Source organism: Gossypium arboreum, chromosome 11, assembly GCF_025698485.1.
Source record: "Gossypium arboreum isolate Shixiya-1 chromosome 11, ASM2569848v2, whole genome shotgun sequence".
Taxonomy (NCBI): Eukaryota; Viridiplantae; Streptophyta; class Magnoliopsida; order Malvales; family Malvaceae; genus Gossypium; species Gossypium arboreum.
The window spans coordinates 2,292,181-2,319,157 of NC_069080.1; the positions used below are offsets into that span (position 1 = coordinate 2,292,181).

General features: G+C 32.9%; 5 protein-coding genes and 1 pseudogene across 5 annotated transcripts; 3 read left to right on the forward strand and 3 right to left on the reverse strand.

The window, feature by feature from the left end:
• Window positions 1-2,508: 2,508 nt before the first annotated feature.
• Window positions 2,509-7,616, reverse strand: LOC108463181 (oxysterol-binding protein-related protein 2A-like). The gene is made up of 10 exons (XM_053020958.1): window positions 6,767-7,616; window positions 5,570-5,971; window positions 5,097-5,249; window positions 4,730-4,897; window positions 4,477-4,617; window positions 4,059-4,292; window positions 3,831-3,944; window positions 3,375-3,591; window positions 3,128-3,283; window positions 2,509-2,733 (listed from the first exon to the last, which is right to left on the reverse strand). Exons 2-8 carry the CDS (start codon window positions 5,816-5,818, stop codon window positions 3,421-3,423), a joined length of 1,230 nt encoding a protein of 409 aa, XP_052876918.1. The 5' UTR covers window positions 5,819-5,971; window positions 6,767-7,616; the 3' UTR covers window positions 2,509-2,733; window positions 3,128-3,283; window positions 3,375-3,420.
• Window positions 7,617-8,088: 472 nt separating this feature from the next.
• LOC108463408 (uncharacterized) lies at window positions 8,089-9,153 on the forward strand (annotated as a pseudogene).
• A 3,091-nt stretch (window positions 9,154-12,244) lies between these two features.
• Window positions 12,245-16,335, forward strand: LOC108463967 (beta-ketoacyl-[acyl-carrier-protein] synthase III, chloroplastic-like). Its single transcript, XM_017764000.2, has 8 exons — window positions 12,245-12,806; window positions 13,837-13,985; window positions 14,169-14,305; window positions 14,734-14,839; window positions 14,930-15,048; window positions 15,301-15,365; window positions 15,449-15,650; window positions 15,732-16,335. Exons 1-8 carry the CDS (start codon window positions 12,631-12,633, stop codon window positions 15,951-15,953), a joined length of 1,176 nt encoding a protein of 391 aa, XP_017619489.1. The 5' UTR covers window positions 12,245-12,630; the 3' UTR covers window positions 15,954-16,335.
• Window positions 16,336-16,510: 175 nt separating this feature from the next.
• On the reverse strand, window positions 16,511-20,695 carry LOC108463969 (vesicle-associated protein 1-2-like). The gene is made up of 8 exons (XM_017764001.2): window positions 20,282-20,695; window positions 20,098-20,168; window positions 19,788-19,869; window positions 19,568-19,683; window positions 19,311-19,475; window positions 19,169-19,219; window positions 17,215-17,292; window positions 16,511-16,833 (listed from the first exon to the last, which is right to left on the reverse strand). Exons 1-8 carry the CDS (start codon window positions 20,331-20,333, stop codon window positions 16,726-16,728), a joined length of 723 nt encoding a protein of 240 aa, XP_017619490.1. The 5' UTR covers window positions 20,334-20,695; the 3' UTR covers window positions 16,511-16,725.
• A 1,540-nt stretch (window positions 20,696-22,235) lies between these two features.
• On the forward strand, window positions 22,236-24,094 carry LOC108463080 (putative pentatricopeptide repeat-containing protein At5g47460). Its single transcript, XM_017763023.2, has one exon. It carries the CDS (start codon window positions 22,273-22,275, stop codon window positions 24,076-24,078), a length of 1,806 nt encoding a protein of 601 aa, XP_017618512.1. The 5' UTR covers window positions 22,236-22,272; the 3' UTR covers window positions 24,079-24,094.
• Window positions 24,095-24,803: 709 nt separating this feature from the next.
• LOC108462160 (metalloendoproteinase 4-MMP-like) lies at window positions 24,804-26,181 on the reverse strand. Its single transcript, XM_017762143.2, has one exon. It carries the CDS (start codon window positions 26,062-26,064, stop codon window positions 24,979-24,981), a length of 1,086 nt encoding a protein of 361 aa, XP_017617632.1. The 5' UTR covers window positions 26,065-26,181; the 3' UTR covers window positions 24,804-24,978.
• Window positions 26,182-26,977: the final 796 nt, after the last annotated feature.

A 26,977-nucleotide genomic window follows, 5' to 3' on the forward strand; every position in this document is an offset into this window, starting at 1 on the left:
GAGAGTCAATTACGTATGAGAACTCTCAAAATTGGTACCTAGTTGGTTACTCAATGTTTTGATGTCAAAAATTGAAAATTCGAAACAAGTTTAAAATATGATCCCTCTTTGCATGATAAAATATCGCCCAACTAAATTAATTTTCATGAAAAGGCCTTATTTCAAGTTCATCAAGAAGAGAAAATACTGCCCCGTAAGCTAGGACACGGTGCCTCAAAATCCTCGAAAACAAGAATAATCGTCGTTTAATCATTACTTAAATCTCATTTTTATTTTAAATAGAATATTCGGTTATTTCATCTCTAAGAAGATGTCATACCCCGTAAGTTAGGAGCACAACTCCTTGAATCCCAAAACAACAAACATTGCCTCGATTTTAAACATTTCATATACGTTAGGTGGAACGAACATAACTCTTTTTAACATGATATATATATATATATATATATATATATATATATATATATATACTTTTAACATGTTTAGGCCTAGTAAACGGATGAATATATTTGAACACGAAACATGATTTAGCAAGAGTGAAATAAAATAATAGTGAAAAATGAAATGATTACGTTAAAACCATAAATAATCGAATGAATAAATAAATAAGTAGATAAAGAAGAATAAGAAGATAAAAACCAAAGAAATGCTATACTAATGAATAATATCGATGCATCTATAATGATAATAATAATAAAAATTAGCGATAATCATGTTGTGATTACTATCATAGTACTAATATGAATAAATAAAATAATAACGATAACAACAATGATAAAATAAAATAAAATAAAATGTATAAATAAATGATATAATAGTTTGATAAAATAAAATATATAAAATATAAAAATAAAATATGTAGTACTAAATAAATAAGCAAAGCTAACCGAAATATGGATTAAATTGAGATTCAAGCAAAGTTTAAAGCATAAATCATAAAATAAATAAGGAGAGGGTAACAAATATGCAAATAAAAGGAAAAATAATATAAAGTTTAAATATAATAAAGGATAAATAAATAATAAATAAATAAAATTGAAATTAAATAAATAAAGGACTGAATCATAATTTAAACAAATTTAAAAGTACGAACCATAATAAAATAAACAAATTAAAATAATAACAGAATAAAGGACTAAAATGAAATGTGCTAAAAAGGATAGGGACCAAATAGGTAACTATTTCAAGCCTTAGGACACGTGTCATCCCCTAAACGGGCTCACCGTGGTCCAAGGACTAAATTGCACAAAAAAACAAAAAAAGGGCAAAAATAAAAAAATAAATAGTAGGACGAAATTGAAAAGTAACAAAAAAAAGGAATGGCCAAAGCAAAAATTAAACCCCTTTTAAAAAACACGCGGATCCTGTTAGGGTCAGATCAGGTTGGCAAGTCGGCTTCAAAACGACGCCGTTTTGGGGTATTTTGTGCTTGGATGAAATGGCACCGTTTTACCAAGCCTATTTAAGTTAATTTTTTTTCAAAAATTTCATTTCCCCTTCGTTTTTTTTTTAAAAAACTACTTTCACCCCTTCTTTTCTCTGAAATTTTCCTTGAGCCGGCCATGAGAGCCGTCGCAGCCACCAGTCTTCGGCCACGGTGATCGCCGTCCTCGGTGGCCCGGAATATTTGAAAATCTAACCTTTAATTTCTTTTCTTTTCTGGAACCCTGTTTTGGGGTTAAATTTGTCAAAAAGACAGCAAAAATGGACCAAAGGTCAAAGAACCGTTCGGTTTCCCTCTCATCCGGCGAGGCCCTTAACGGAGCCCTAAGGGGCTTCGGGACTTCTCGAGCTGGTGGGACTTCTCGAGCTGGTAGGTCTTCGACAACCAACGTAGGTAAAAAAAAAAAACCTTTTTTTTTATTTTACTCTTATTTATTTCGAATAAAAAATAAAAATAAATCAAAAAATGAATCACCTTTGAACTTTTTTCTTTTCTGTTTTTTTATTGCTTTTGTTTGTCCAAAAAAAACACAAAATTCGTGGCTATTATAGCCGAATTACATTCTTTTTTTTACTGTTTTTCTACTTTTTTTGTTGATGTTTCCTTCTACTATTCTTGTCCTTCGATTCTTTCTATTTTTGCAGGTGACAGTGGAATCAACAGTGCGGAGAGGCGCTCCCTTGCTGCTTTAGTGAAATGGTGGCAGACCTCAAGTGTCGCTCATGCTGACATGGCAAAGTGGAGGCTGCGGCGCATAGAAACCCTAAGGTTTCTGACTTTTCCGAAAAACAATTTAGGTCATTAGGCCATTGGGCCTTTAGGTTTTTTTATTTATTTGGGCCATTTCGGCTTGTAAATTTGGGCATGATAGTTTTCTATAAATGGACTATTGTAATGGATTCTGCTATCGTTTATTTTTATTTTTTATATGTTTGGTTTCTGTTTGGTCTCGAGTTAAATTGGCCTAGTACATTATTAATTCCGCATTGTGATAAAACCAATAGATTATTGCCGCAATTAGGAAAAACAAGAAATATTAAGACAAAATGGTGAGACCAATAGTATTTTCGTTAATATGCTTCTCATTTCTGTTGGATTCAAATGTAATACATAATAAATGAATAAATTCAAAAGGTGAAATTTGTCAATTTACAAATGAAATATTATACAATATATTTTTAAAAAAATCGATGTTTGAATCAATAAAAAATTCCTTCAAAATTAACATTTTCTCAAAACAAAAACTTTCATTATATATGGTATGAATCCTTGAACTTCCACCAACTTCTCTGCAAAAATATAAAAGAAATAAATAAAATAATAAGCATTTGTTCTAGACCAAAACGTAAAAGAAAACAAGACCAAAATGATTTTTATATTTATATACTCTTCTTTTTTCCTTAAAGTATGAAATTTTTCCAAAATACAAACAAAATGTTGCAATATTGTGTTTCCCATTTTCAGACCTTTGAAAAAAAAAGAGCAATATCCAGAAAATCCTAAGCAAATATAACAGGTAAGCCTAAGATAATGAAATAATTCATTTTATATTACACAAATCATATTATCAAATGAAATTAGCTTACTCGATTGAAGGAGCTTTAAAATAAATGAAAAAGAAGAAATTAATTACAATTACACAAAAATATTTGCACACAAGAGAATGTTACAGAAGGGACTGACCTTATTCATCCGCGGCATCAGGTTTAAATATTGGTTACCTCTTGGGATGAACATCTGAATATTGGTCTGCAATCTCTGAGAACAGATAATGGCGGTCATCAGGAATCAAATTTTGTCTGAATGTGCTCCATGACTATCTCTTAATGTTTGTTCATTCTACATGATCAGCACATGTATGAATAATCAGGTCTAAATGACAATCAAAGAGTTGCATCAAAAAATGGCAGCTAGAATATAGATGTTCAACCATGTTACTTCGAAATGGATGCAAGTGTTGAATACGAGTCGAGTTATCATCCAGAGGAATCAACAGTTTCTTCGTTGAATTCACCAAATATATCTGGGCATCCATCCCAGTTCGCCTGCTCTCTTGCTTCCCAATATCCGCCCACATAGTGGTAGCTTCCATTACCATCTTTCCGGAACCATCTAGGTTTCCAGCCACTTTCTTGTAGTTTTCTCGACTGTGCAAGACAAGAATGCAGAGTGAAGTTCACTGGTAAAAGCAATACTCTAAATCTGATTATGTCACTAGTTTGAGGATTCATTTCTCACTGCAGTAAGAGTTGCCTCTTGCAACAAGGAAGTTTCCAAAACAAGTTATTGATTAGTTCTAACGAATGTCACTATAATTGATTTCTAAGTTACGAGATAGTTAACGATCCAGGATGTATACTTGAAAATTGAGAAGTTGGGAACGTACCATTCTTTGCCTCCTTTCCAACCGTTGTTTCTCTGAATTTGCTCTATCAAATTCCCCGCTCTCTAAATGACGTTGGTCTGGTCGAAGCCTAGAATCTGTAGGTGGGAGCTTCTCCTTAATTCCATGATCAAATACCCAGGATCAGACAAAGCTATAGAAAGCAATTATATATGCATAAGAGGAAAAAGAAAATGCTTATGAGAAAGTGGTTCAATACATAATCTCTACCTGCAACCCAGGTGTTATCTCATTTAGTGTGATCGCAAATGATGTTAAGTTGTAGCGAGTCGGATTAGGAGCTGGCTCATTCCTTTTCCATAGCAAGGTGGCCTCTGAAGGACAGCAGACCTTTGGCTTGCCACTCCTCTTCACCTCACCATTGACATAATACATGCTGTCATCCCATTTGCCAAATAATGTAGCAACCTTTTTACCTGAATGGTCTTCAACAAATCCATGGACCTAAGTAAATGTAGGACAGGATAAACAATTATTAGAGAAAATAACTATTTAAAAACGCATAACGTGGACTAATAGAACCAGGATAAAGCACTGTCATATCATCATTTTTTTCTGTATTGGTACAAAGATAACAGAACTGAGCTACTAGAAAGAAACTTATGAAAAACTCGGATTGACAATTAACCTGGTGAGGGTTCCGCTCAATAAGAGATTGCTCTTTGAATTTGAGTTTGCATGAATATTGGCTGTTCCCACGAATTTGCATCAATCCATGGTGATCACAATATACTTGACCAAGGATGAGATTATAAATATTAGTAGTTACCTGCAAAGAATGAAGTTCGAACAATTTATAGCACGTAAAAAGAAGTGGAAGCTAGAACATGGGAAAACCTGAAATAGCACATCCAGTAAATATGTAGCCCAGTAGTGCATACCTTGCTCCACTGAAATGTTTCACCATCATCAAACTCCAGGGTCAGAACGCCATCAGGGTCAAGCTGAATTGAACGCCCAGAAAACTTCGAGCGGAGGTTACTGTCACCCCAGAATTTCCACCCTTTGCCTTCACAATGAAATGCAATAAGGGTTGGATGGTGACTAACCTGTTGCAACTTGGAAGGTAAGTCATTTACTCTTATGAAACTTCGACATAAATATTAGCATTCAGATAAATCGAGACAACTGCTTTGGAAGGTGGAACCTAAGTTATGTTTCTTAATTTATAAATTTAAGTTCAATATAAGGCTGCCTGTTTCTTAATATGAAGCAAGCTGAATTGATAGATCTTGAAGACCGACCGACCTCAGAGAAGAAACGAACTCCTTTTTCAGGATAGTCCGCTTCAAAAGTTTCTCCTAGTAAAGGATTGAAAGGCTTACAATGCCGGCCTTCAGAAGAAGAATACCCAGAAACAGCAAATGCAGCAACATTAAGAATCCGTTGGAGGCTGTTCCCCTGAGGAAGTAACAGAAAATTTCCAAATAGATCATACAATCAGATAGCACAGATATAAAGCAAAAGCAGCTGTTGATGTTCCTCAAAACCATAATAATCATCTCAACAAGTCTAAAAATCCAACAAATCTAAGAGGTACATGAAACAACATCACCCTCAAAAAGCTAGCAAGGAACACTTGATAGTTGTTACAAAGGCTAATACAGATTTTCCTTATGTTGTTTATAGTTGTTTGAAAACTTGATAAAATCCTGAAGAAAATAGCATGCATGTATCAACAGAAACCTGGAAATTTAAGATAAAATGCATGAATAACGTACTTCTTTTCCATACTTGTATGCTCTGTCCAAAAGATCCGAATATTCTAGGTCCTCGAAACATTTCTGAAGGGATGATATTGGCTCATTGAAGTAAACAGGGAGACAAACTCGTGTGAGATCCTTTCCCACATTGTCTTTGATCAGAGACCAAAGGCTAACCCCATTCTCTCTTAGAACTGGATCGGGAAGCTTTTTTCGCTTTTTGATTTGAGGATATCCGGAATCACAATCTTCTTTATCACCATGCATCTTTTCCACAGTAATTTTCAGTTTCTTTCTGATTATCTGCTCGATCAGCTGCCCTTCTTAAGCATTGAAAACTAACAGCGAGTTCGGTGAAATACTGTTTTGTGTCATAGAAGGAGGTTTCATCTTCGTCAGATGATTCAGTTGCACTGAATTCTGAGAAGCCCAAAAGCAATATATATCAGGTTATGAGAAAACAGTACAAAAAGTTGTAACAAAAAGAAACAGATATTACTACAATGATAATTTATCTCAAACCACTATGCCATTTCATCATTCACTTTGAGAACTTTTAAGTTCAAGAACAACCAAAGATGAAACACTTGCATTCAAAAATAACATACTAAGTTCTCATCACCTTAAACTGCCTTAATGTGTCAAGCAAATTAGATATTTCTTTACAAAGAACTTGAAGACCTAAAGAATAATGAGAGCTTAATCTGGTCACAATCCTTCACAAGTTTGTCACTGATTCCCTCCTCAAGTAAACATTTCTTGAGCCTATCAGTTGATAAAATAACGACATCTGCTACAAGAGCAGATCACATGATCACCATGAATGTGTATGTGTGTGTTTATGCAGTCATTTCATGATAACAGCATATAAATTTGCAGAATAAATGGATGAATGGAACATATACGAAACCCCATTTCCACAGATAAAAAGGTACGTATAAATTTACTGAAAATTATCTAGAATCGCCAAAAGAACAACAAAGTAACGAAAATCCAATTCGTCAACATGCAATTTGTATACATCGTTTCATCATTTCTTTTTCCCTAAAACTAAAAGATTAAACGCAAAAGAAGGAAAAGGAAAAGACCAAATTTCATGCTGTTGAATCGTCGTTGATCGGTTAAAAAAAGACTTCAACTTTTCTATTAAATATCAGATTAAACGTGAAAATTGAAATCCCAGAAACAAAAAGAAAATTCAGAGAAGAAACTTACGGTGAAAACTACAAGAAAATGCAAGAAACCTACGGTTCTTGCTCTTCAATTTCCTAATGCCCCCCTCCCCTGTTTTTTTTTTTTTCTTTTCTTATTCTTAGCTATAAAAGATAACAAATGCCTAACAATTCACAATTTAATTGCTTCAGATGCAATTTTTAGGGCACTAAAATTAGTATAAAATGACAAAAATTTCTAACACCAGTTAATATTTTTGAATCAAAATATTAACTATATTAAGCTCTCTCTAAATAAAAAAGAATTACATTAGCATCATAATTATTGGTTCTTTTTTTTTTCTTTTTGTAATTTTTTTAATTTGATTTTCTCTTTTCTCGAAATCCGATTGGTTTATATATATCAACTATCAATCTGACGTCACCGGTCGGAGAGAGGAGGCTTAGCGCCTGCGGCTGGTGAATCTTGGAGTAAGATAACACTATTACGAAGCGAAAACCACCTTGATCTCCATTACTTTTTGCCGTAATTAGTTCACTTGTAGAGAATTCCGGCGACGGTGCCTTCGGATCCTCCCTTCGTCACTCTCGCCGTAGTTCCTGATTCACATCCCGGTAAAGTCCCCGCCGGCATGCTCCTAGCTTGAGCCAATGAAATCTCCAGTGACTGATGCATGTCTATGCCCAACATTATCTCTAACTAATTTACTATATTATAAACTACTTTTCAAACATAGGAATCAATTGTTAACGGTTTTTCGAAACTGGGTTATATTATTATATACTTGCTTTGAAAATTCAAATTTATGGAAGTATCCTTTTATTTATTTTAAAACAATTTCAGAAATAAACTAAAAAAGAAAATAAAATAACAATTCCCACAATCTCATGGGAATTTTTTAGAATTAATTATAAGCCTTAATTATGCCAATTCTTTTTGAGATAATATTTATAATTATTTATAGTCGTTTTTAATTTATAAATAAGAGAATAATAATTTAACATAGAATTTATAATTTTTTATATAAATAACAATATTTATTTTAATTGAGATAACACTCAATCCACAGTAACATTATTTTATAAAAAAATGAAAAATTTGGAAAAACAATGTTTATCCATAAAAAATAAAAATTTGAATGTTTTTAATGTTCAACGTTCAACTTGCTTTCGTCGTTAAAGAATCTTTGCCTATGCACCCAAAGCGAACACTTCTTAAGACAAGAGCCCACGTGGGTAATAATAACCTCACGACCTCAATCTTTGTAGTTCCATAAGGTCATATTCGTCATTTCCGTATCACCCGACACTGATAGTGATTCCTCATTTAATATCCCGCCATGTCCCTTCCTTTTCTTTCACCAAAAAAAAAAACTGAACAAAAAAAATGAAAGAACCCATTAAAACTAAATTGAAAACAAAGTTTTGAAAATAAAAAGAGAGAGCGAATATGGCAATTGGGTGGATCAAATATTTGCAATGTAAATCGAGAGTATTCGAAGATGTTTATCAGCCAAATCCCAAGCATTTGATTCTCAGTTCCAGTTGTAGACGAAGTTCTCAAAGCATCAAAGACGTTATAATGCCCAAGAAATCCGACCCGAAACTGGTTCCGAGGTCCGGCGGTAAACCCGAACCCGATTTAAGTGATCCTCCGCCTCGACCTCGCCGGAGTGGCTCTAGCTCTACCCCTGCACGTCCCGTTGGGAACCATGATACCGTCTTGCCTGCATTGACCGAGTTAGCCGAGGGTCATCCTTCTAGGAATGTCGTAGAGATTATATTTCATACGAGTTGGAGTCCCAGGTCTTTCACTGGTCGCATCGATATGATTTTTAAAGTTCAAAGTCGGTCGAGGACGGTGACGCGGTTCGAGGAATATCGGGAGACTGTTAAGACTCGGTCCGGATCGGGTTCGGGTTGTTCGGTTTTTGGTGACGAGGAAAATGCAAGGTGCGTAGCGGACGGGAACGAGGTAATGCGGTTCCGTTGCTTGGGTCCTGCCTCGGGGACTGTGGGGTGAACGACTCGTGGCTGTTTTCCGACGGGAAAGAGAAGACGATTTGCACGTATGCAGGGAGCGGAGGAGCTCACGAGAGCGCGGGAGGTGGGAAGGGGAGGAGGGCGATGTTGGTATGCCGTGTAATTGCCGGTCGAGTGTCGAAGCGGATGGGGTTCGAGTATGAGTCGTCGATGGATTGGCGAACTGGATATGACTCAGTGTGTGGGAACAACGGCGAGTTGCTCGTATTTGATCGGCGTGCGGTGTTGCCTTGCTTTCTTATTATCTACAAGCTGTAAAAATCATAATTAATTTTTTTCTTTTAATTTGGTTTGTAAAAATTACAAGTTTCCAACCCCTTGCTTCTTTTTTTTACTGCATAATTTGGCCTTCACTTTTTCATTTTGATATATAATTTTTTTTATCAACACCTTAAGTTTTATTCTGTTATTCGATTTAGTACAATTGCGCTTCCAATGTGGTCATGTGACACTTACATATCATTACAATATATGTAGCATTCATGTGATTTAATTTTTTAAATATTTTAATAATCCATAATAAAAATTAAATAATAAGTTTTTTATAAAAAAAGTTATGAAAAATGATAAAGTAAATAATAAGTTATTTATCACTTAATCTAGAATATTTTAATTATTTTAATTTACTTTTTAACATAATATCATCTTTTAAAAACTTTCCTTTAATTTTTGGCTTTGTTTTAAAAGTAAGGATAAAAATATAATATAAAAATTTTCATAACTTAATATTTGCATTTATATAACAATTTAATTATATATCTCACTTAATTTTGAGTAATATATCAAACAAATTTAATAATTTAAATTTAAAATTAAATTTTTAATACTTAATTTTTCAATTTGTCAAATATCACTTAAATATCTTTTATATATATATATATATATATATATATATATATATAAATCTTAAAAATAAAATCCATTTTAAAAAATGAAGTAAAAGGCATTTTTTAATGATATTAGATTAAATCAAGTAACACAATTTATCCTTATATAATGCCTTAATTGAGTTGATACGACAAATTACCTCAAAACATTACAATATCAATTCAGTTATAGAAAATACTTTTAAATGAGATTTTAATAAAGTAATGAATATTGATATAATAGTGTTTTTTGCCTTTAATATTTTATATGAACTATTTAAATAAAATAACTAAAAATAAGATATCTAGAGATTAAACTTGGGTCTAAAAAATTCATTTATAAATATTTTATCATTCTACTTATGATTTAGTTATTAAATAAATTATTTATAAGTATAGTTTTAATAGTAATTTCTTCTTTATTAAATATCATAATAGAAAGAAAAGAAAGATAAATTTTAATGGCTAAAACATGCATTAAGCTATTTTTAACGAATTAATTAACTCAATCTACCGTTTAGAATTTTAATAAAAACAATATCAATAAATAATATTAATTGTTTTTAAATGATGCTTAAATACACTTGAAATTTTCTGTTAGCAAAAATTATTTTATAGATTTTTTCACCATATTATTTATGGTCAATTTCTAACTATTTAATAATTTAATATTGGTAAATTTTTACTTTAAATCCTGAATTCAAAATTCTCACCTGAATCTTGAACCCAAATCCCATACCTCAATTTCACTTGAATTTAAGGTTTAAATTTGGGTTCAAAATTTAAGGTAAAATAATTATTAAAATTATATGTTAATAATATGAAAAATTTTATTGAAATATTACTAAATAATTAGAAAAAGATTTTAAATGATATGATGGGAATAATTTATAAAATAATTTCTTGTATGAATAATGATGCTACAACAAACTGTTGATTAGAGTGATCACTCATAAAACAATAGAAATTACAAGTAAAAAGAAAAGAAATAAAATCAAAATCCCACCACCTAATGAAATAAGTTGAAAACCCAATTATATGGATAGTGATGCTATGTCAACCTCATTGTTATTTAAAAACAATATAATTACAAGGTTAAAATATGAAATAAAATCAAAATCAAATAAGTCTTTGGCCTTAATTTTTTGTTTACGTGGTTAATAGACAAAAACTTGGACACGCTAGTAGCTCAACAAACTTCCAATTTTTACTGTTGGATTCGGTAGGAGTAGATTAAATTTTTCTTTTTTTAATTATAAGAGAGAGATAAAACTTTAATAGTATTGTAACTTAAATTTAAGTTACATTTGAAGCGACGAATGTCTTGATTATTAAGTCAATACATAAAATTTAATATGTATATATTTAATTTTATCTTTGGTTGAGTTTAAGTAAAATAAGTTTTAATATTCTAATATTTAGATTTAATATTTTTATGACTTAAAAGTTACTATTGGAGCAAATTCATATCTCAAACATTCTTTAAATTGTATGGTTTTAGTGTATAAAAATATTAATAATTGGTCATATTCTATTATTAATTTTTGAAGTGAATTTAATTAATTTATTCTAATTTCGTCGATTTCAATTTTATATTTTTGGATTTAATCAATTTTAATTTTAATTTAAAATTTCAATCATGAATTCAACTATAGTTAAATATGTTAAATTAAATTTCACAACTAATGTTATAAGTAATGGATTTAATCATTATTTTTAATTTATTTATTTTAAGTATTTTATACTTTTCAAAATTTCAATTTGATTCAAATAAAAGTAATCAATGTGTGTTTTTTATTTTTGTAAATATTATGTGAAAACTACAATATGTTTACCACCAATAACGTTTGCATTAAACTGTATTGGATGGTCAGATTAGAAATTAGCTAGGATATTTGTTTGGATAATGGCATTGATTTTGTTGAATTGAAAACTGAACTAATAATTAAACCGATTGAATCATTTTTTATTTTTAATTTTTTCAATCACACCGACCAGACTAATAAATTAGTGGCTTGATTGGTTTAAAAATTTATTTACCACAAGATATTGTAAATAATAGAATCTAATTTAAAATTTTAAAAATATAAACTAAAATGAATAAATTAAAATATCTATCTATAATATATATAAAAGCATGTGATCAAGCTCTAAATTCACATTTAAAATAAAATTGCGATGATTACATATTTAAAATAATTATAATTAATAATTAATGAAGGACATAATAATTTTAAAATAGTGTTGTTACTAGAACTCTAAGCAAAAATATATAGTAAAATATTGTGAAAATTATAATTATAATTATTAATTATTAATAAAAATTTGAGGTAAACAAAACTGAGTTAATTTTGTGGATCTAAAATAGAGTTATTAGTTTTAAATATAATAATTAATTATTATTTTAAAATAATATTATTTTAAATTAATTACATAAAAGTTAAATTATTTTACAAGTGGAATATATTAAAATACTTTAATTATTACTTAAAAATTTTATATTATAATATTTAAAATAATAAAATAATATATTTTTATAAAAATATTATTTTACTTCCATTAAAAATATATTATAAAACATAATTAAAGATTAAAAGCTAAAAACTAGATAGAAAACTTACTTGTAAAAAAAAGCAAACTCGATCTGCCTAATTCCTGCCAACACTTGAATTGAATCGCTTCACTTGCAGCTTAGAAATAAAAATAATGGGTAATGATGAACTACTTTGCATGACTAACATATACCCTTTTCTATGGTGAGACAAAAATCAAAGACTGGCATTGGATTTTTCCTCATTATTGGTCTGCCAAATTCACTTCGTTTTCTTTCCCTCTTTTTCTATCTTCGGACTTTCCAAAGATCTTCTCCTACAACGACCTCAAATGAAAGCCTTTGTTGCCCTCAAGTTTAGCTGAGAAATGATCCATTAAACTTTTTCTCTTCTTTTCCCCCTTTTTTTATTTGTAAAGTCTGTGTTTTGTGTGGGTTTTTGTTTAAATGGCCAAGGCATCGGGTTTTTTCACACCGAGCCTGAGGACAAAGATTCAACCTTCAATAGGCGTTTCGCGATCTGGGTTTTGCTTATCCGAAGGAATCTTTAAGAGGGTAGTGTGCTCGAGTAGTATTGAAAGTGCAGGGACGCATGTGTCCTCTTCTCAATCTCGAATACCCAAGTAAATTTTCTTATGCTTATGTTATTTGATTCTTGTTTGATTGTTGCCTTGGATGATTATTTCTATGGCAATTGAGTTGTAAAGTCTCTTTTAAGAAGACTATTATTTTACTGGGATTTTGTGGTTTGCATGTTACATTTGTGAAGTTGAAGGCTAAATTCTTGTTGCACACTCTAGAATCACATTCGATGAACAAAGACTAGGATCTCATTTGAGGACATGGGTTCATGCATTTCAGGAATTTACTTGGTTAAATTTCAAAGATTAGGATCTCATTCGGTGATTAGCTGAAATTGTTGGTCCACCTAGTGTATGCAATGGTAGTTCTGCATATATCTCTTTATTTTGGTATGAACGAGATGTTTTAGATTTGCATGTTCTTGTTTCTAGCTTAATTAACAGTTAATGAAGCTTTGCATCAAACTTAAGAATGGTACTTTGAAATAATCAGCAGCTTCCAAGAGCCTGATGCTGAAGTAGTGTCTGTTGTTATCTATGTATACATATAGGAAAATTTGCCTTGGATTATGAGATGAGAATAGAGGAAATCACGAGATGTTTGTGGTTTGCGGCATTTGGATAAAGAAATATTCCTCTGTTACAAGTTAATATCCACACGCTTTACTTACATCGATTAGCTTGAGATTAATATGGTTAGAGTTCTGATACATAAGTTTCTTAGTTGCTATATAGATTGGTGCATTCATCTTTTGGTTTATTTTGTCTCTGGGAGGATACCTTAATGATTGATAGTTCCACATTTTACGCATTGTGTTTCTCTTACAACGGCGATCGAGAAGCCTTTCAGGAGTCTGGGGATTAAGATAAAGTAAAATGTTGTGTGTAAACCCCTTGTGACACTTAAGTTTCTGGAATTCTCATATCGAACATCTACGCCTGTTATTGGCATTTACTGTTATTGAGATGGAGCTTTACTTTTATTTGTTTATTTACTTTTCTCCTATTGAAAGATAATGACTTTCCTGACTTGCATTCTGCTTTCCTATTTATACTTCCCAAAAAAGTACAGGCTTGTCAATAAAGGCTGCAAGCTAGTTGGTTGCGGATCAGCGGTGCCATCTCTTTCAGTCTCCAATGATGATCTTGCAAAAATAGTTGATACTTCTGATGAATGGATATCTGTCCGCACTGGAATACGAAACCGTCGGGTTATTTCAGGTAACAGTTCTATTGTAGACTCTTTTGCTAGCATTTCCTGCTTTGCCATTGATGTGAAATAAACTCCTAGCTTAAAACTTGATTATTTTAATTATTTACACACGATGGCTGCTTACTTCTCTTTTGATTTGCCATCCCAAATGTCACTGTGGAGGAGATTCCTATTAACTGTTGTTCTTACAGGAAAGGAAAATTTAAGAAACCTAGCGGTTGAAGCGGCAAAGAAAGCTCTTAAAATGGCAAATGTTGAACCTGATGATCTTGACCTAATCTTGTTGTGCACATCTACTCCCGAAGATATTTTTGGTGATGCTCCAAAGGTATATGGAAATGGGGTAATATTTATCACAGAATCTATTAAGGAGGATATAATGACTATAAAATTTTCATACTTTATGCCCTGAGTTGCATGTAGGTTTCTAAAACTCTAGGATTGCATGGTTCCATGACATTTTACAGAGAAGACTGCTTCTAAATATACTGAGATAAACAGGGAATTTAGAATTGAGATGTCCCGGTTATATTGATTTTATCAAGCATTGTAGGCATAAACTTTGATAATTGCAAAAATCCCTTCTAAAAAAAATTTGGTTAAAGACAACTGTTTGGCTATATGGATTTAGTCTATAATTCAAGCAGAGGTTGCTTTTCCGTGAGCTTCACTTGTCGTCGGTTTTGTTTGTAGGTCTTGATACTACTAGATGCTTATTTAAACAGTAATTTGTTTATGTTGTGGCAATCTTGTAAGGTCCAAAGAGAGCTTGGCTGCACAAAATCTCAACTAGCTCATGATATTACTGCTGCATGTAGCGGATTTGTGCTGGGTCTCTTCTCAGCTTCTTGCTACATTAAGGGTAATGAATTTGTTTGCTTTGCAGCAAGGAGGTCTTAAACCATGCCATTAATGTGTTACGGAACCAAAGTTTTACCTTTGTCAATTACAGGAGGTGGTTTCCGTAATGTTTTAGTAATCGGAGCTGATGTTATGTCTCGATTTGTTGATTGGACCAATAGAGGAACATGCATTCTCTTTGGAGATGCTGCTGGTGCTGTTGTACTTCAGGTAATACTTTCATACCTTCTTTCATAAGTTCACCCTTTTCCGTATTACGCATTCTAGTTTCTGATTCACAGATTATCAGCTTAGTCTCTCTACTTGCGTGTGGTGTTTCTGTTTTCTGGAGAACTTAATAATTGGCGTAATTTGCTTCTTTATGAATATGAAGTTACTAAAGTCATTTGTGCCATTATCATATTTGTTATATGAAAATTTTCTTCCAGAACAATAGTTACCATGTACATACTTCTCCTGTAGGCCTGTGATGCTGAGGAAGACGGTTTATTAAGCTTTGATTTGCATAGTGATGGTGAGGGTGCAAGGTATGTGCTTCTCTTGCGGAGTTCAAAAGAAAAAAAATTTGTATTGTTTTGTATGAGGAATTTGACTGTCATTCCTGTTGCAGACATCTCGGTGCCCCCATAAACGACAATGAAAATGGGTCAGTGTTAGAGTTTCCTCCAAATAGGTCCTCTTATGCTTGTGTACAGATGAATGGCAAAGAAGTTTTTCGCTTTGCTGTCAGATGTGTGCCGCAATCAATTGAGTCTGCCTTGGAAAAAGCTGGTCTCACTACATCTAATATTGACTGGTTATTGCTCCATCAGGTACGTATATGTCATTTAGATGTACAGAGGGTACAGATTTTATTTTCATCCTAATACACCATTCCTTTGTTAATAATGCAGGCAAACCAGAGGATTATTGATGCAGTCGCAACATGTTTAGAATTCCCACCAGAAAAGGTCATATCGAATCTGGCAAATTACGGCAACACAAGCGCAGCATCCATTCCTTTGGCATTGGATGAAGCTGTTCGAAGTGGAAAGGTGAAGCCAGGCCATGCAATCGCGGCTGCAGGTTTCGGTGCAGGTCTAACTTGGGGTTCTGCTGTTATTAGATGGGGCTGAAAAAAACTGCCAAATTAACCAAGTAGAACGAAAGACAGATTCCTTGCAGAGAGCAGCACTTGAATCCCCAACTACCTTATCGGAAAAGCTCACAGATAATCTGGATTAGCGCCTGCATAATCTCAACCAGCTCCATTTTGTTCATTCGAAATTGGTTACATATTCTACTAGTTAGCACTGCAAAATAAGTATTTTTTTCTTTTTCTTCTTGAAGCCCTTTTTAATTTTTACATTTTCAGTTCCTCTTTTATCATGTTGTAATGATCACTGTTATAGTAAATCCTCTTCAACCCCTTGAGTCAAAACATAGGCATAAGTGTATTGCAGCAACATTTGTTGAGTTCTTTAATCAGAAAGCGGTATAAAAAGGTCTTCAAAACAATGCTTCAATCTGGTTATGTTCTGTAATGATAAATGAGAAACAAATAGTAAAAGGCAAAAAAAGACCACCCGAGTAGAATCATTAACAGTTTCTAGTGAGAATCTGACAAATTTAACAACAAAAAGAAAGGAATAGGAAGATGATGATGATGTGGTGATAAATTCACTGGTTTAAGTTATAGAAAGAATGCATGTTAATGAAAAGTGCGACTAACAAATCCACACCCACCTTTTAACAAGTTTTTGCTAATGTCACAAAACTAACAACTAATAAAATGCACCAGCCCAAGACCATTTTTCCCCCCTTCCCTTTTCCTTCACCATACTTGTTCAGACGAAGGAAAGAAGAGGGAATATATGCAGTAAGATTGTAGGAGAGAGTTGCTTCTGACTATTTTTTCATGATATATCCCATAATTATACCGATCAAGCCGATGAGGATGAAAACCATGAATGACACGCCACCGCCACTTTTGCTGCTTTGACGCTTCAAGAGTTCCTAACATTTGTAAAATCATTTTAGGTAAGAAGTTTCCATGATAATAAAAGTGAAGTACATGTTTTAGTGGTAGAAGAAATATTTCCAAGTTTTCAGCTGCATCATAAACAACTATAAACAAGATGGCATCCGTTAAAGATTTATGGGAGGGAAGTAGGTATCGGGTCATTCTAAGGTCTGAGAACAAGGAAAAGAGATCGACATTGACTCGATTTTGAAATAAAGGGTCAATGAATTTACGGACTTTGGTCATTCAGAACAAAAAAGGGCTGGGAATCATATAACATTTCAGCAAAGCCAAAGAGCACTTCTGTTGATCTTCAAATTAATCATAAAAATAACTACAATCTATGAGGTAAAGTCGCGGTTTATTCCCCTCACCAGTTCTTGGCGAAGCTTGTTATTTTGTTGAATTGCACTATTTTTTTCTGCAGTCAGCTTTGTTATAAGAGCTCTTGCCTGCAATTATAGAAAGTATTATTATACTTCAGATGCATCAACATCAAATGCAATATACGTAAATGATAAAAGAGCTTCATGCCCTGGTGCTGCAAAAGCTGGCTATGCATGCACATGAACAAGGGAAAAAATTGCCAGGGGGCAGGCCAAGGCCTTACCCAACTTTAGTCCCTCCAATAATTAAATATAATCATTTTAGCACTTCTGTTAATTCAAAAAATTGCAGTTTTTATCTCTCTCAAATGTCAAAAATTAAATTTAAGCTTCTTCATACAAAACTATTATCTTTGGCCCCCAAAATTTTTTAAATTCTATCTGTCCCCATCACACATTTATTGGTTTTGCCCTGGATAAATTGGTGGTAGATCTCTTCCGAAATATCTTCTCCCTTTGTCCAACTTATGGAATGGAATAGAAGTTTCACCATAGAAATAACAAATCCATAAGATGGGCTTGTGGGCAACCTTTAGCATGTTTTAAAATTATTATTTTTCTTTAAAAAGAATCCTAGCAATATAGAGTTAGCGCATCATTTATTAAAGTGCTGGGATTCCTTTTTTTCCTTTTCCCTTTTGGCTTTTGGCCATTAACTAAAGTGGTGATTAATCCTCAATAAATAACAGGTGGTCAAATAAGAAAGTAGCTCACTCAGACTCTCAAGACTTTAGTACCGTATAAGCAGCAAAACGAACTTAATGCAACAGAAGTAAAAAAATTTTGTACATGAACAACAGTGTATGCTATATTCCCTAAAAGAAGTTCAAATTTCCAACATAAAACAAATGCAACACTCCCCAAAATAATTTCTAGATGATCAATTTATCAAAAAAGTTTATCATAGACATTTAATTCGGCCCCTAAAAAAGCTATGACAACCATCTAAACACAAGTTTGAATCAGCACATCCTTCAATATCAACATAATCCTAGTTCCTCTTAACCAAGAATTACATTCAATCTAAAAATACTAGCTTCCCAGCTTTGCATTCAGATACAATCCATTAGTTATATCTAGGATAATGGGAACTCTTACATATTATCACCAACACCTGCAATCTTTGCAACATTTATATGGTCTGTTGTAGATGTAGGACTCTTAATAAAAGTTGTTTTATTATTTTTAGGAGAAGTTAGATAGGACTCTTAATAAAAGTTGTTTTATTATTTTTAGGAGAAGTTAGATAGGACTCTTAATAAAAGTTTTTTTTATTATTTTTAGGAGAAGTTAGATAGGACTCTTAATAAAAGTTTTTTTTTTATTTTTTGGAGAAGTTAGGTAGGACTCTCATGATAAAAGAACTGCTTTAGGACTCTTAGAATAGCAGTTGTGTTTGGTAAAACCTTATTTAGTTCATATACTCTATTTAATAATTGTAATCTCTATTAAAAAGGGACCTATGCAATAATTAAAGGTAAGCAGAATTTTTATCAGAAACCTAAGAGATCTGAGTCTCTCTAACGAGTCTTAAGGTTTCATAAAAAAGACATGACTAATTCATTTGGCTCCAGTACACCTAAAAGTCCCAAATTGCTGAATGCTATCTTGATTGATGAGGTACCTAACTTGAGAAAACTTGGGCCCTTACAGACTACAGAACCACAGATTTAGACACACAAGCTCAGTAAGATCTCTAGTAGCTTATATATTTAACTCTCAAATATTAGAATAACTTTTTTTTTGTAAAGGGATAAAAGCTGACTCTCTTACCCTGGCCATCAATTGAGCAAGCGAATACAAATACCTAACCTAAAAGCATGGACCTTATTATCTAGACTACCGAACATGACCATTATCGACACAAGACAAGACAAATCAAAATAAAGCGTGCACATGCAGCAGCACAAAGTGACACAGAAAATACAGAATTCAACTTTACCTCAAAAGATTTATCCTGAGCTTCAAGCCCCTCAGAGAATTGTTTTGCAGCCTGCATTCAGAACAAAATGCACACTATTAGCATTTGAAAATAATGTACACTGAAAAAGAGAACAACAAAAACATATCCAGCAAGCTCTCACTGCAGCAAACTCAGCAGCATTTGCATGCCCATTGTCAGAAGCAGAAACTCTTGGTGGGGACCCTTCTTCTGAACCTTCACGTACAGGTGAAGGTGGTTGAGGTGGAGAAACATAAACCACTTTCAATTTGCACTCCTCAACCACATGCCCAGCTTCCTTGTTGAACTTTAAAAAGGAAGACTCCCATAAGTCATAAATTGTAAAAAAACACGGCAGTAAGTATTAAGTAAAACAGTGTAATACAAACAATTACATACCATTTCTGCAGTTATATCCTTTGCGGATGCACCATCATTTACCTTTACACTTTGAAGGAGGAATTTGTCCCTGCATTGCATATCAGGAGGAGCCTCTTTTTGCGCTTGCATGGTAACTAAAATTAAAACCAGCAGTTCGTTTAGAAGTAATCCTGAACCCAATAACGATAAAACCAAGAAAGCCCCAAACTTTCAAGCAAATATAACTCATTTAATGTACCAACAACATCGCATGTGGATCGAGGCAAAACGACCCCCGTATTGGGACGAACGCAGTACTTCTTTGGATTTGTCGTTTTCACCTGAAAATTGAATCAATTAACTAAAAAGGAAATCTAAAATTCCAAAATCTGAGATTTAAAATTATAATTTCAAAATTTCAGGTTCAAATACTTTAATCATGATATCAGTCCGCAACCAAACAAAACCTTAAGAAAAAGTAAGAAGATCATGATAAATCCTAAATAAAAAGTTATAAAAACAAATAACACTACCATCGAATTAAGAAATTAGAAAATGAAGCCGAATACCTTGAAAGCTACATAATTATCAGTTTTATTCGACAATTGAAGAGCACACGAGATCTGCTTCCTCAGTTCAACTATTCACCAAAGCCACAACACACACACAAAAAAATAATAATCAAAATTAAACCCTAGAAAAAAAACAGAAATCTTAGATCCAAGAGAAATAAAAGGGGTAAAAGAAAGTTACAAGGAAACTTGAGCTCTAAAGGCTCGATGCTGAGAAGGTCGGCCGTACTCATTTCGAATCAGCAACTTCAAATCAATTTAAAAAGAATAAAAAGAAGAAGAAGAATCGCTTTCGAAGGGATCTGAGAAAGAAAAGAGTAATCACAAAATTTATCTGTTTGGCGTCTACAAGATTTGGGCGGAGAGATCGAGAGCAAAACAACAAAATCTTTAATTATGGCGTTTGCCGAGTTTTTCTCTGTACTTAATTTATTAGCAGTACCTTCTTTCTATATTATTTTAATTTATTAATTAAGAAAAAGATTGAGAGTGATGGAGGGTGAAATAGTGAACGTGCGTCGAACACGAAAGGTAAAGAAAGAAATATAGAGGGAAGTAAAGTAAGGTATTGGCCCCTTATTGCCTTAACTTAAAAGTTCTCTTTTTATTTGAGTAAACTGCAGCTAAAGTAATTAAATTATTAATAAGTTCATACATTAATCATTCAATTTTAAAAAGTATAAAATAGTTTTGTAAGTTTTTATTTAAATTAATAAACTATTAAAAAAATTTTATTTAAGTCACTAGACTGTTAAGTTCTTTTAAGAAAAAGTTTTAGCTAAAGAATTCCAGGCGACGATTCGATAATCAGTATTATAGATTAGTGCCCATCGATGAATAGAAAAACATTCGTTAGATTCTATTCGATTTGACAGTCATAGACCATAGAAAAATACTGATTGAATTTTGGTTTATAGATTCATAACGTTTAAAGTTGTTTCATGAAAAAAAAACTAAATTATAAAAGAGAAGGTGAAGGAAATCTTTCAATTGGTGTAGTGTGTAGGCAGTGCAAACAGAGAAGGCAATACAACATTGATTTTAACAGTCCATTAATTTAAATGAAAACTTTTAAATGATTCAGTGGACATGTTATAACTTTTTTAAAATTGAGTAACTAAAACGTAAACTTACTAATAGTTTAGTGACACTAGATGTAGTTTACCTATTTTATTATATTTCTAAAATATTTCTTAAATTTGATTTTTTTAAAATCATTCTTATTAGATTACACTTAATTTTTTAAAACATATTTGGATTTAATCATTTTAATAATTTTCAATGCTGTCCTTAAACAGGTAAATTATAATTTTCAACGCTTTAAAATAATAAAAGTAATTTGACACGCTACCACACGAAGTTGATGTGAAAATTGCAATGTGAGTCTCACGTAACGTTGTTGTTACTTGTTAGTAATAGATTGAAAAAATAAAAACCATCTTATTTTTGCAAATCAGTACACTATCTTTTTAATCCTTGACATTAGGATCCCTTAGCGGTTGTCTTCTAATCTTTCATTTCAATACAGAACTAAATAAAAGCAAATAAATATTCAAAATAACATTGCAGTATGGGATCAAGATGCTGTAGACAACTAAATAAAAACTATAGGCAATTGTTGTAATTTCTTTCTACCCACACAAGGTTTATATGGAATACTTAGGCCTTCCTTACATCACACATGTCAATTGCTTTCTCTCTTCTTTTTCCTTTTTGGGTAAGATAATGTCTAATTTCAATTCCAATCCTCTATTTTTTTCTATATTATATAAGAATGTTTAAATTTCAGTTTTAGTCCATATACTTTGCTCAAATTTAAGATTTAATATGTTTACTTTAATTTTGACATAATTTGATAACTCAAATTTTATTTTGTTGTTAGTTAGTCTAAATATTTTATTCTAATTAAAATGCGTATAAATTTAAATCTATTACAATATCATCTTTTTATTACATTGATCCCGACCTAAATATTTTAAATGAATTTAAATTTAAAATATTTTAATGATATATCAAATTATAAATATAATATTTATAAATTTAAATGATTTATTAATAACATAAAAATTATAAATAGGCGGTATAAAATATAAATCTTAAGTAGTATAGACTCTTAAAAGGTTTAAAGCGTCCGAAAGATTCTTTATATTTCCAAGCTATATATTAAAAGCTATGCGAAGAACACTCTTGGGGAGAGTCCAAAACTACCAGCTTAAACAACAGCAGCGATCATATAATCTCCTATCAAATCACCTTATTAGCACCAATATCGTCTCTCAAAGCAACAATATTTACAACCAAGTTCGAAAAGAAAGCTTTGAACCATGGCTCAACCTCATTTCAATCCTTGCTAACGGAGGCACTGACATGGACCTTGCGTTATACGAGGCTTCAAAGATGCTCCACTCCGGTATTAAACCAAATGACTACTCCCTAGTGCACCTGGTTCGAATCTCAACTGATCTGGGTTATGTCTCTTACTGCCAACAGCTTCATTGCTACGTTTTGAAATCTGGGTTTGCCTCCAATGCGTTTGTTTCTAATGCTTTGATGAGATTTTATCGGCGAATTGACTTGTTGTGTGAGGCGGATAAGCTGTTTGTTGAAATTCCTCAACCGAGTGTTATTTCTTGGAACTCTATGATTTCTGGGTATGTTCAAACCGGGAAGTTCCGAAAAGCTTTGGGTTTGTTTCTTGAGCTTCATAGGTCTGAAGTTTGCTGCAATGAGTACTCATTTACATCGGCTTTGGCTGCTTGTGGTCAGCTGGGGTTTTTGCAATTAGGCAAGTCAATTCACTCCAAAGTTTTGAAATTTGGCTTTGAATGTGCTGTTGTTGTTGGGAATTGTTTGATTGATACGTACGGAAAATGTGGGGCTGTGGGCGATGCCATTTTGGTTTTTAATACTATGATTGATAATGATATTATTTCATGGAATTCAGTTTTAGCAGCCTGTGCTAGAAATGGAAACCTTGAACAAGCCTTCAGTGTATGGGGCGAAATGCCTATCCGTGATACTATATCTTACAATGAATTGATTAGTGGGATTGCTCAGTTTGGCAACATAGATGATGCAATCGATCTTTTATCTAATATGCCGAACCCGAATTCATCTACATGGACTTCGATTATGACAGGATATGTTAATCGAAATCGACCGCGGGAGGCTCTTCGGTTTTTCAATGAAATGCACTCCAATGATGTTCAAATGGATGAGTTCTCATTTTCAATAATTCTAAGTGGAATTGCAAGTCTCTCAGCTTTAACATGGGGAATTTTGACCCATTGTTGTACAATAAAGCGTGGCTTGGATACATCTGTTGTTGTGGGAAGTGCTCTCATTGACATGTACTCCAAATGTGGGCAGATTAAGAACGCTGAGTCTATGTTTCAGTCTTTACCTAAAAAGAATTTAGTGACCTGGAATGCCATGATCTCTGGTTATGCTCACAATGGTGATTCAACGAAAGCAATCCAGCTTTTCGAACAGCTAAAAACCAAAAGGGACTTGAACCCTGACTGGGTCACATTTCTTAATGTGTTAGCTGGATGTTCTCAAAATGAAACACCGCTTCAACAGGTGTATCAGTACTTTGAGTCGATGATCAATGATTATGGGATTCAGCCTACCGTTGAGCATTGCTGTTGTTTGATTCGGCTGATGGGTCAACGAGGAGAGACCTGGAGAGCTGGAAAGCTGATTTATGAACTTGGTTTCGGACCTTGTGCTGTTGTTTGGAAGGCTTTGCTCGGTGCTTGTGGAGTTTGTACCGATATGAAGGTCGCAATGATTGCAGCCGCAAAGGTAATTGAATTGGAAGGTTACAATGATTATGTTTATGTAATGATGTCTAACATTTTTGCCTACTATCACAAATGGGGGCAAATGAGTGTAATGCGAAAGCTTATGAGAGAACAAAGAGTGATTAAAGAAGCTGCTTGTAGTTGGATTGAAATGGAAAATGTCAAGCAATAAAAGAACTCGATTAAGACTTCTCTTTGCATTAGGCTCGATATTGCAGAAATCCCGAATGACTGGATCATCCAATAGAAACTGGGATTTACCATGTCTGAAAAGTGAAAACGTTGAACTTATGCGTGAACCCTTGCTGGAGCTTCACAACCTCCTAATTCCGTCAAGCGTCTTTCTTCTACCATAAGAATCGTTCCGCCATATCATAGAGAACACACAAACCAACCATTTTTTATGGTGGACTACTTTGACGAAACATTCATCAGTTATCACTTAAATACCTTACAGCTTAATCACCTCATGCCAAGTTTTCAATCTAACAATGAACCAATGAGTGATCGGTCGGCATATCAGGAGGCAACATATGACATGGGAAGTCAACCCATATTTACATCCCATTTGCTCCCTAAGGACTCTCTTCGCTCCTCACACTCTTCTTCGAGCTCCAATCTCATCTCTTCATTCTCTCTTACTCTTTGCTCTTCCCTTTTTTTAACTTAATTCCCTCATGCATACCTCACAGCTCTTCGTCCATGCAGGGTGAATTTACTCTGATTTTTACGCCACTTTTTGGTACCAACAAAAACACAACACGTCAATTGTCAATTTTCATTTGTGTCAGACTTTCATCTCTAGCATACATCTGAACTTGAGCACATATATGTACATTTGTTTTAGAGACCTATATTTGAATCATATCTGGACAAAAATAAGAGTAAAATGACAAATTTACATCTTTAAAAACCAAAGAATTGTTTTAAATAATGGGTGTGAACATATTTTTCCTTCTAAAATTACAAATTTACATCTTTTAAAACCAAAGAATTGTTTTAAATAATGGGTGTGAACATATTTTTCCTTCACCCATAAATAATCCTATAAAAAAAAAAACTAAATCATCATCTAAAGAATAAAAAACACTAGCACTACCAAAGCAAAAGTCCATTTTGATGATCTACAAACGAGACCATTTCCTTTGTTAGAAGAAATTTCAGATTCCCACAAAGAGCTGAACTTGAAGTTAGGGTTTGACCCATACAAAGCTTGGACACCTTTTACATCATCAAGTTTGAGGTCTACTTTTCTGCTCCGAGGACTCAAGCTTGGATACATGACGGCGTCCTTCACCGAACTATGACCCAACCCAAGTATATGACCAATCTCGTGCGTCGCCACCGATTCCAAATCAACAGCCGCCTTTGATTTCACTTTATCGAAATCGACGGCCCACGTTTCAGCTTCATCGAAGTGAAGCCTTCCGTTCTCCGGCGAAAACGCGTGAGCTAAAACACCTAAAACCCCGTCGAACGGTTCCCCGTCTCCGTGATCTCTGCCGAAAAACCCGATTCGGATATCGGCCGATTCATAGTCTTCTGTTTCCGTAAAGTTTACTGGAATCACCGAAGCCCATCTTGTAAACGAACTATTAAAAACTGTTCTAATTTCCGATAAGCTTATGTAATTAATCATGTCTGAAGTAGAAAAAGCGTATGTTAATGTCATAGGCATATCCGAACCCGACTTGGTGTTCCATCTCGGCCTTCCATCAAAATAAGTAAAGTGTTTCGTTGCATGGATCATCCCCGGAGCGGTATCAGTGTCACCGCACCTCGGCGACATGATCGTCGATATCGTGTCTGAATCGAGTTTTCCGGTGACCCGTAACCCGAGCTTTTGTTGGTATAAAATGACGGCGGATTCGAATTGAGTGTCGTAAACGTCGGTGAAGTTGCCGTCTTGGCCGTCGGGGATGGACAAGTACCCGAAACGTTGGAAGTACTTCTTGAGCTCCGACATGCCGTTGATGACGTGGCTGTCCTTATCGGCGCCTTTAAAACGAGTGAAATTAAACCACGTGGACTTGTGAGTATCATCGGTAGTTATGACAGTTATTTGTTCGGGTGTGATTCTGGCTGGGAAACAAGAACGCGGGTAAAAACAGAGGAAAACAAAGAAGAAGAAGGAACAGTAACGTAACAACAGAAACATGGTTTTCAGTTGTTAGTTACTTTTTAGGATTTGAAATGAAAAATAAAAATGGGAGGAATTGGTGGAATGGGTTGGTTTTTATTATGTGATTGGGTAAAGGATCAAACGCCTATTAAGTATGACTTTTCAAATAGAATCCTGGTGGCTATATATATTACTTAATATATTTTTTTTTTGTTTTTCATTTAATATATTATTTTATAAAATTTAAAAACATTAATTTTATCTCCGTTATCACCTAAAACGTGATTGTTGATCGATGACGTCATATTTATAAAAATAATTTGAGTAAAATTAATATATCATATTTATTTCAACAAATTTTGATTTAGTGATAACAGCATTAAACTTTAATCTCAAGTGATCTCACACCCTCCCTCAATTATTAAAAATATTTTTATTAAATTACATTGCTTTATTATTTAAATTATTTAAATAACTTTTTAATTTAAATTTTATTGATATTTTAATTATTAAATGGTTAAATGAAATAAAATATATAAATTTTTAATATTAAAAAAGTATTAGTTACAATTTATATTTACGTTATATTAAACTTTCATTTTGATTGGTATTTCAATAATAAAAAATTAAGACTTATCAGATAAATATATTAATGTTTAATAATTTCCATTAAATTAATAATTAAAAATACAAAAAATTTATATTTCATTATCATTTTTATTTCAATTTAAAATTTTAAAAATAAATATATTTTGTATAGAATAAAAATCTTATTAGATTCATGATTAAATCGAAATTTATTTAATGGCATGAAGCATTTAAATACTATTTAAAAACCAAAGAATATTTGAACCGACCAAAATGGTTCAAAAGGCAAAAGGAAAATGATAAGAAAAAGCTTGATTGAATTGGTAAAAGTTCACTTATATACTTTTCTTTTCAAAATTTT

Excerpts from the sequence above, each read along its gene's own strand:
- LOC108463181 (XM_053020958.1), bottom strand. The coding sequence starts at position 5,818 with ATGCATGGTGATAAAGAAGATTGTGATTCCGGATATCCTCAAATCAAA. Across the intron at positions 5,250-5,569 it reads CATACAAGTATGGAAAAGAA|GGGAACAGCCTCCAACGGAT; the intron begins GTACGTTATTCA and ends TTACTTCCTCAG. Across the intron at positions 4,898-5,096 it reads GAGTTCGTTTCTTCTCTGAG|GTTAGTCACCATCCAACCCT; the intron begins GTCGGTCGGTCT and ends AAGTTGCAACAG.
- LOC108463967 (XM_017764000.2), top strand. The coding sequence starts at position 12,631 with ATGGCCAAGGCATCGGGTTTTTTCACACCGAGCCTGAGGACAAAGATT. Across the intron at positions 12,807-13,836 it reads TCTCAATCTCGAATACCCAA|GCTTGTCAATAAAGGCTGCA; the intron begins GTAAATTTTCTT and ends AAAAAAGTACAG. Across the intron at positions 14,306-14,733 it reads TTTTTGGTGATGCTCCAAAG|GTCCAAAGAGAGCTTGGCTG; the intron begins GTATATGGAAAT and ends CAATCTTGTAAG.
- LOC108463969 (XM_017764001.2), bottom strand. The coding sequence starts at position 20,333 with ATGAGTACGGCCGACCTTCTCAGCATCGAGCCTTTAGAGCTCAAGTTT. Across the intron at positions 19,220-19,310 it reads ATGCTGCTGAGTTTGCTGCA|GCTGCAAAACAATTCTCTGA; the intron begins GTGAGAGCTTGC and ends TTCTGAATGCAG. Across the intron at positions 16,834-17,214 it reads ACAAGCTTCGCCAAGAACTG|GAACTCTTGAAGCGTCAAAG; the intron begins GTGAGGGGAATA and ends TACAAATGTTAG.
- LOC108463080 (XM_017763023.2), top strand. The coding sequence starts at position 22,273 with ATGCGAAGAACACTCTTGGGGAGAGTCCAAAACTACCAGCTTAAACAA.
- LOC108462160 (XM_017762143.2), bottom strand. The coding sequence starts at position 26,064 with ATGTTTCTGTTGTTACGTTACTGTTCCTTCTTCTTCTTTGTTTTCCTC.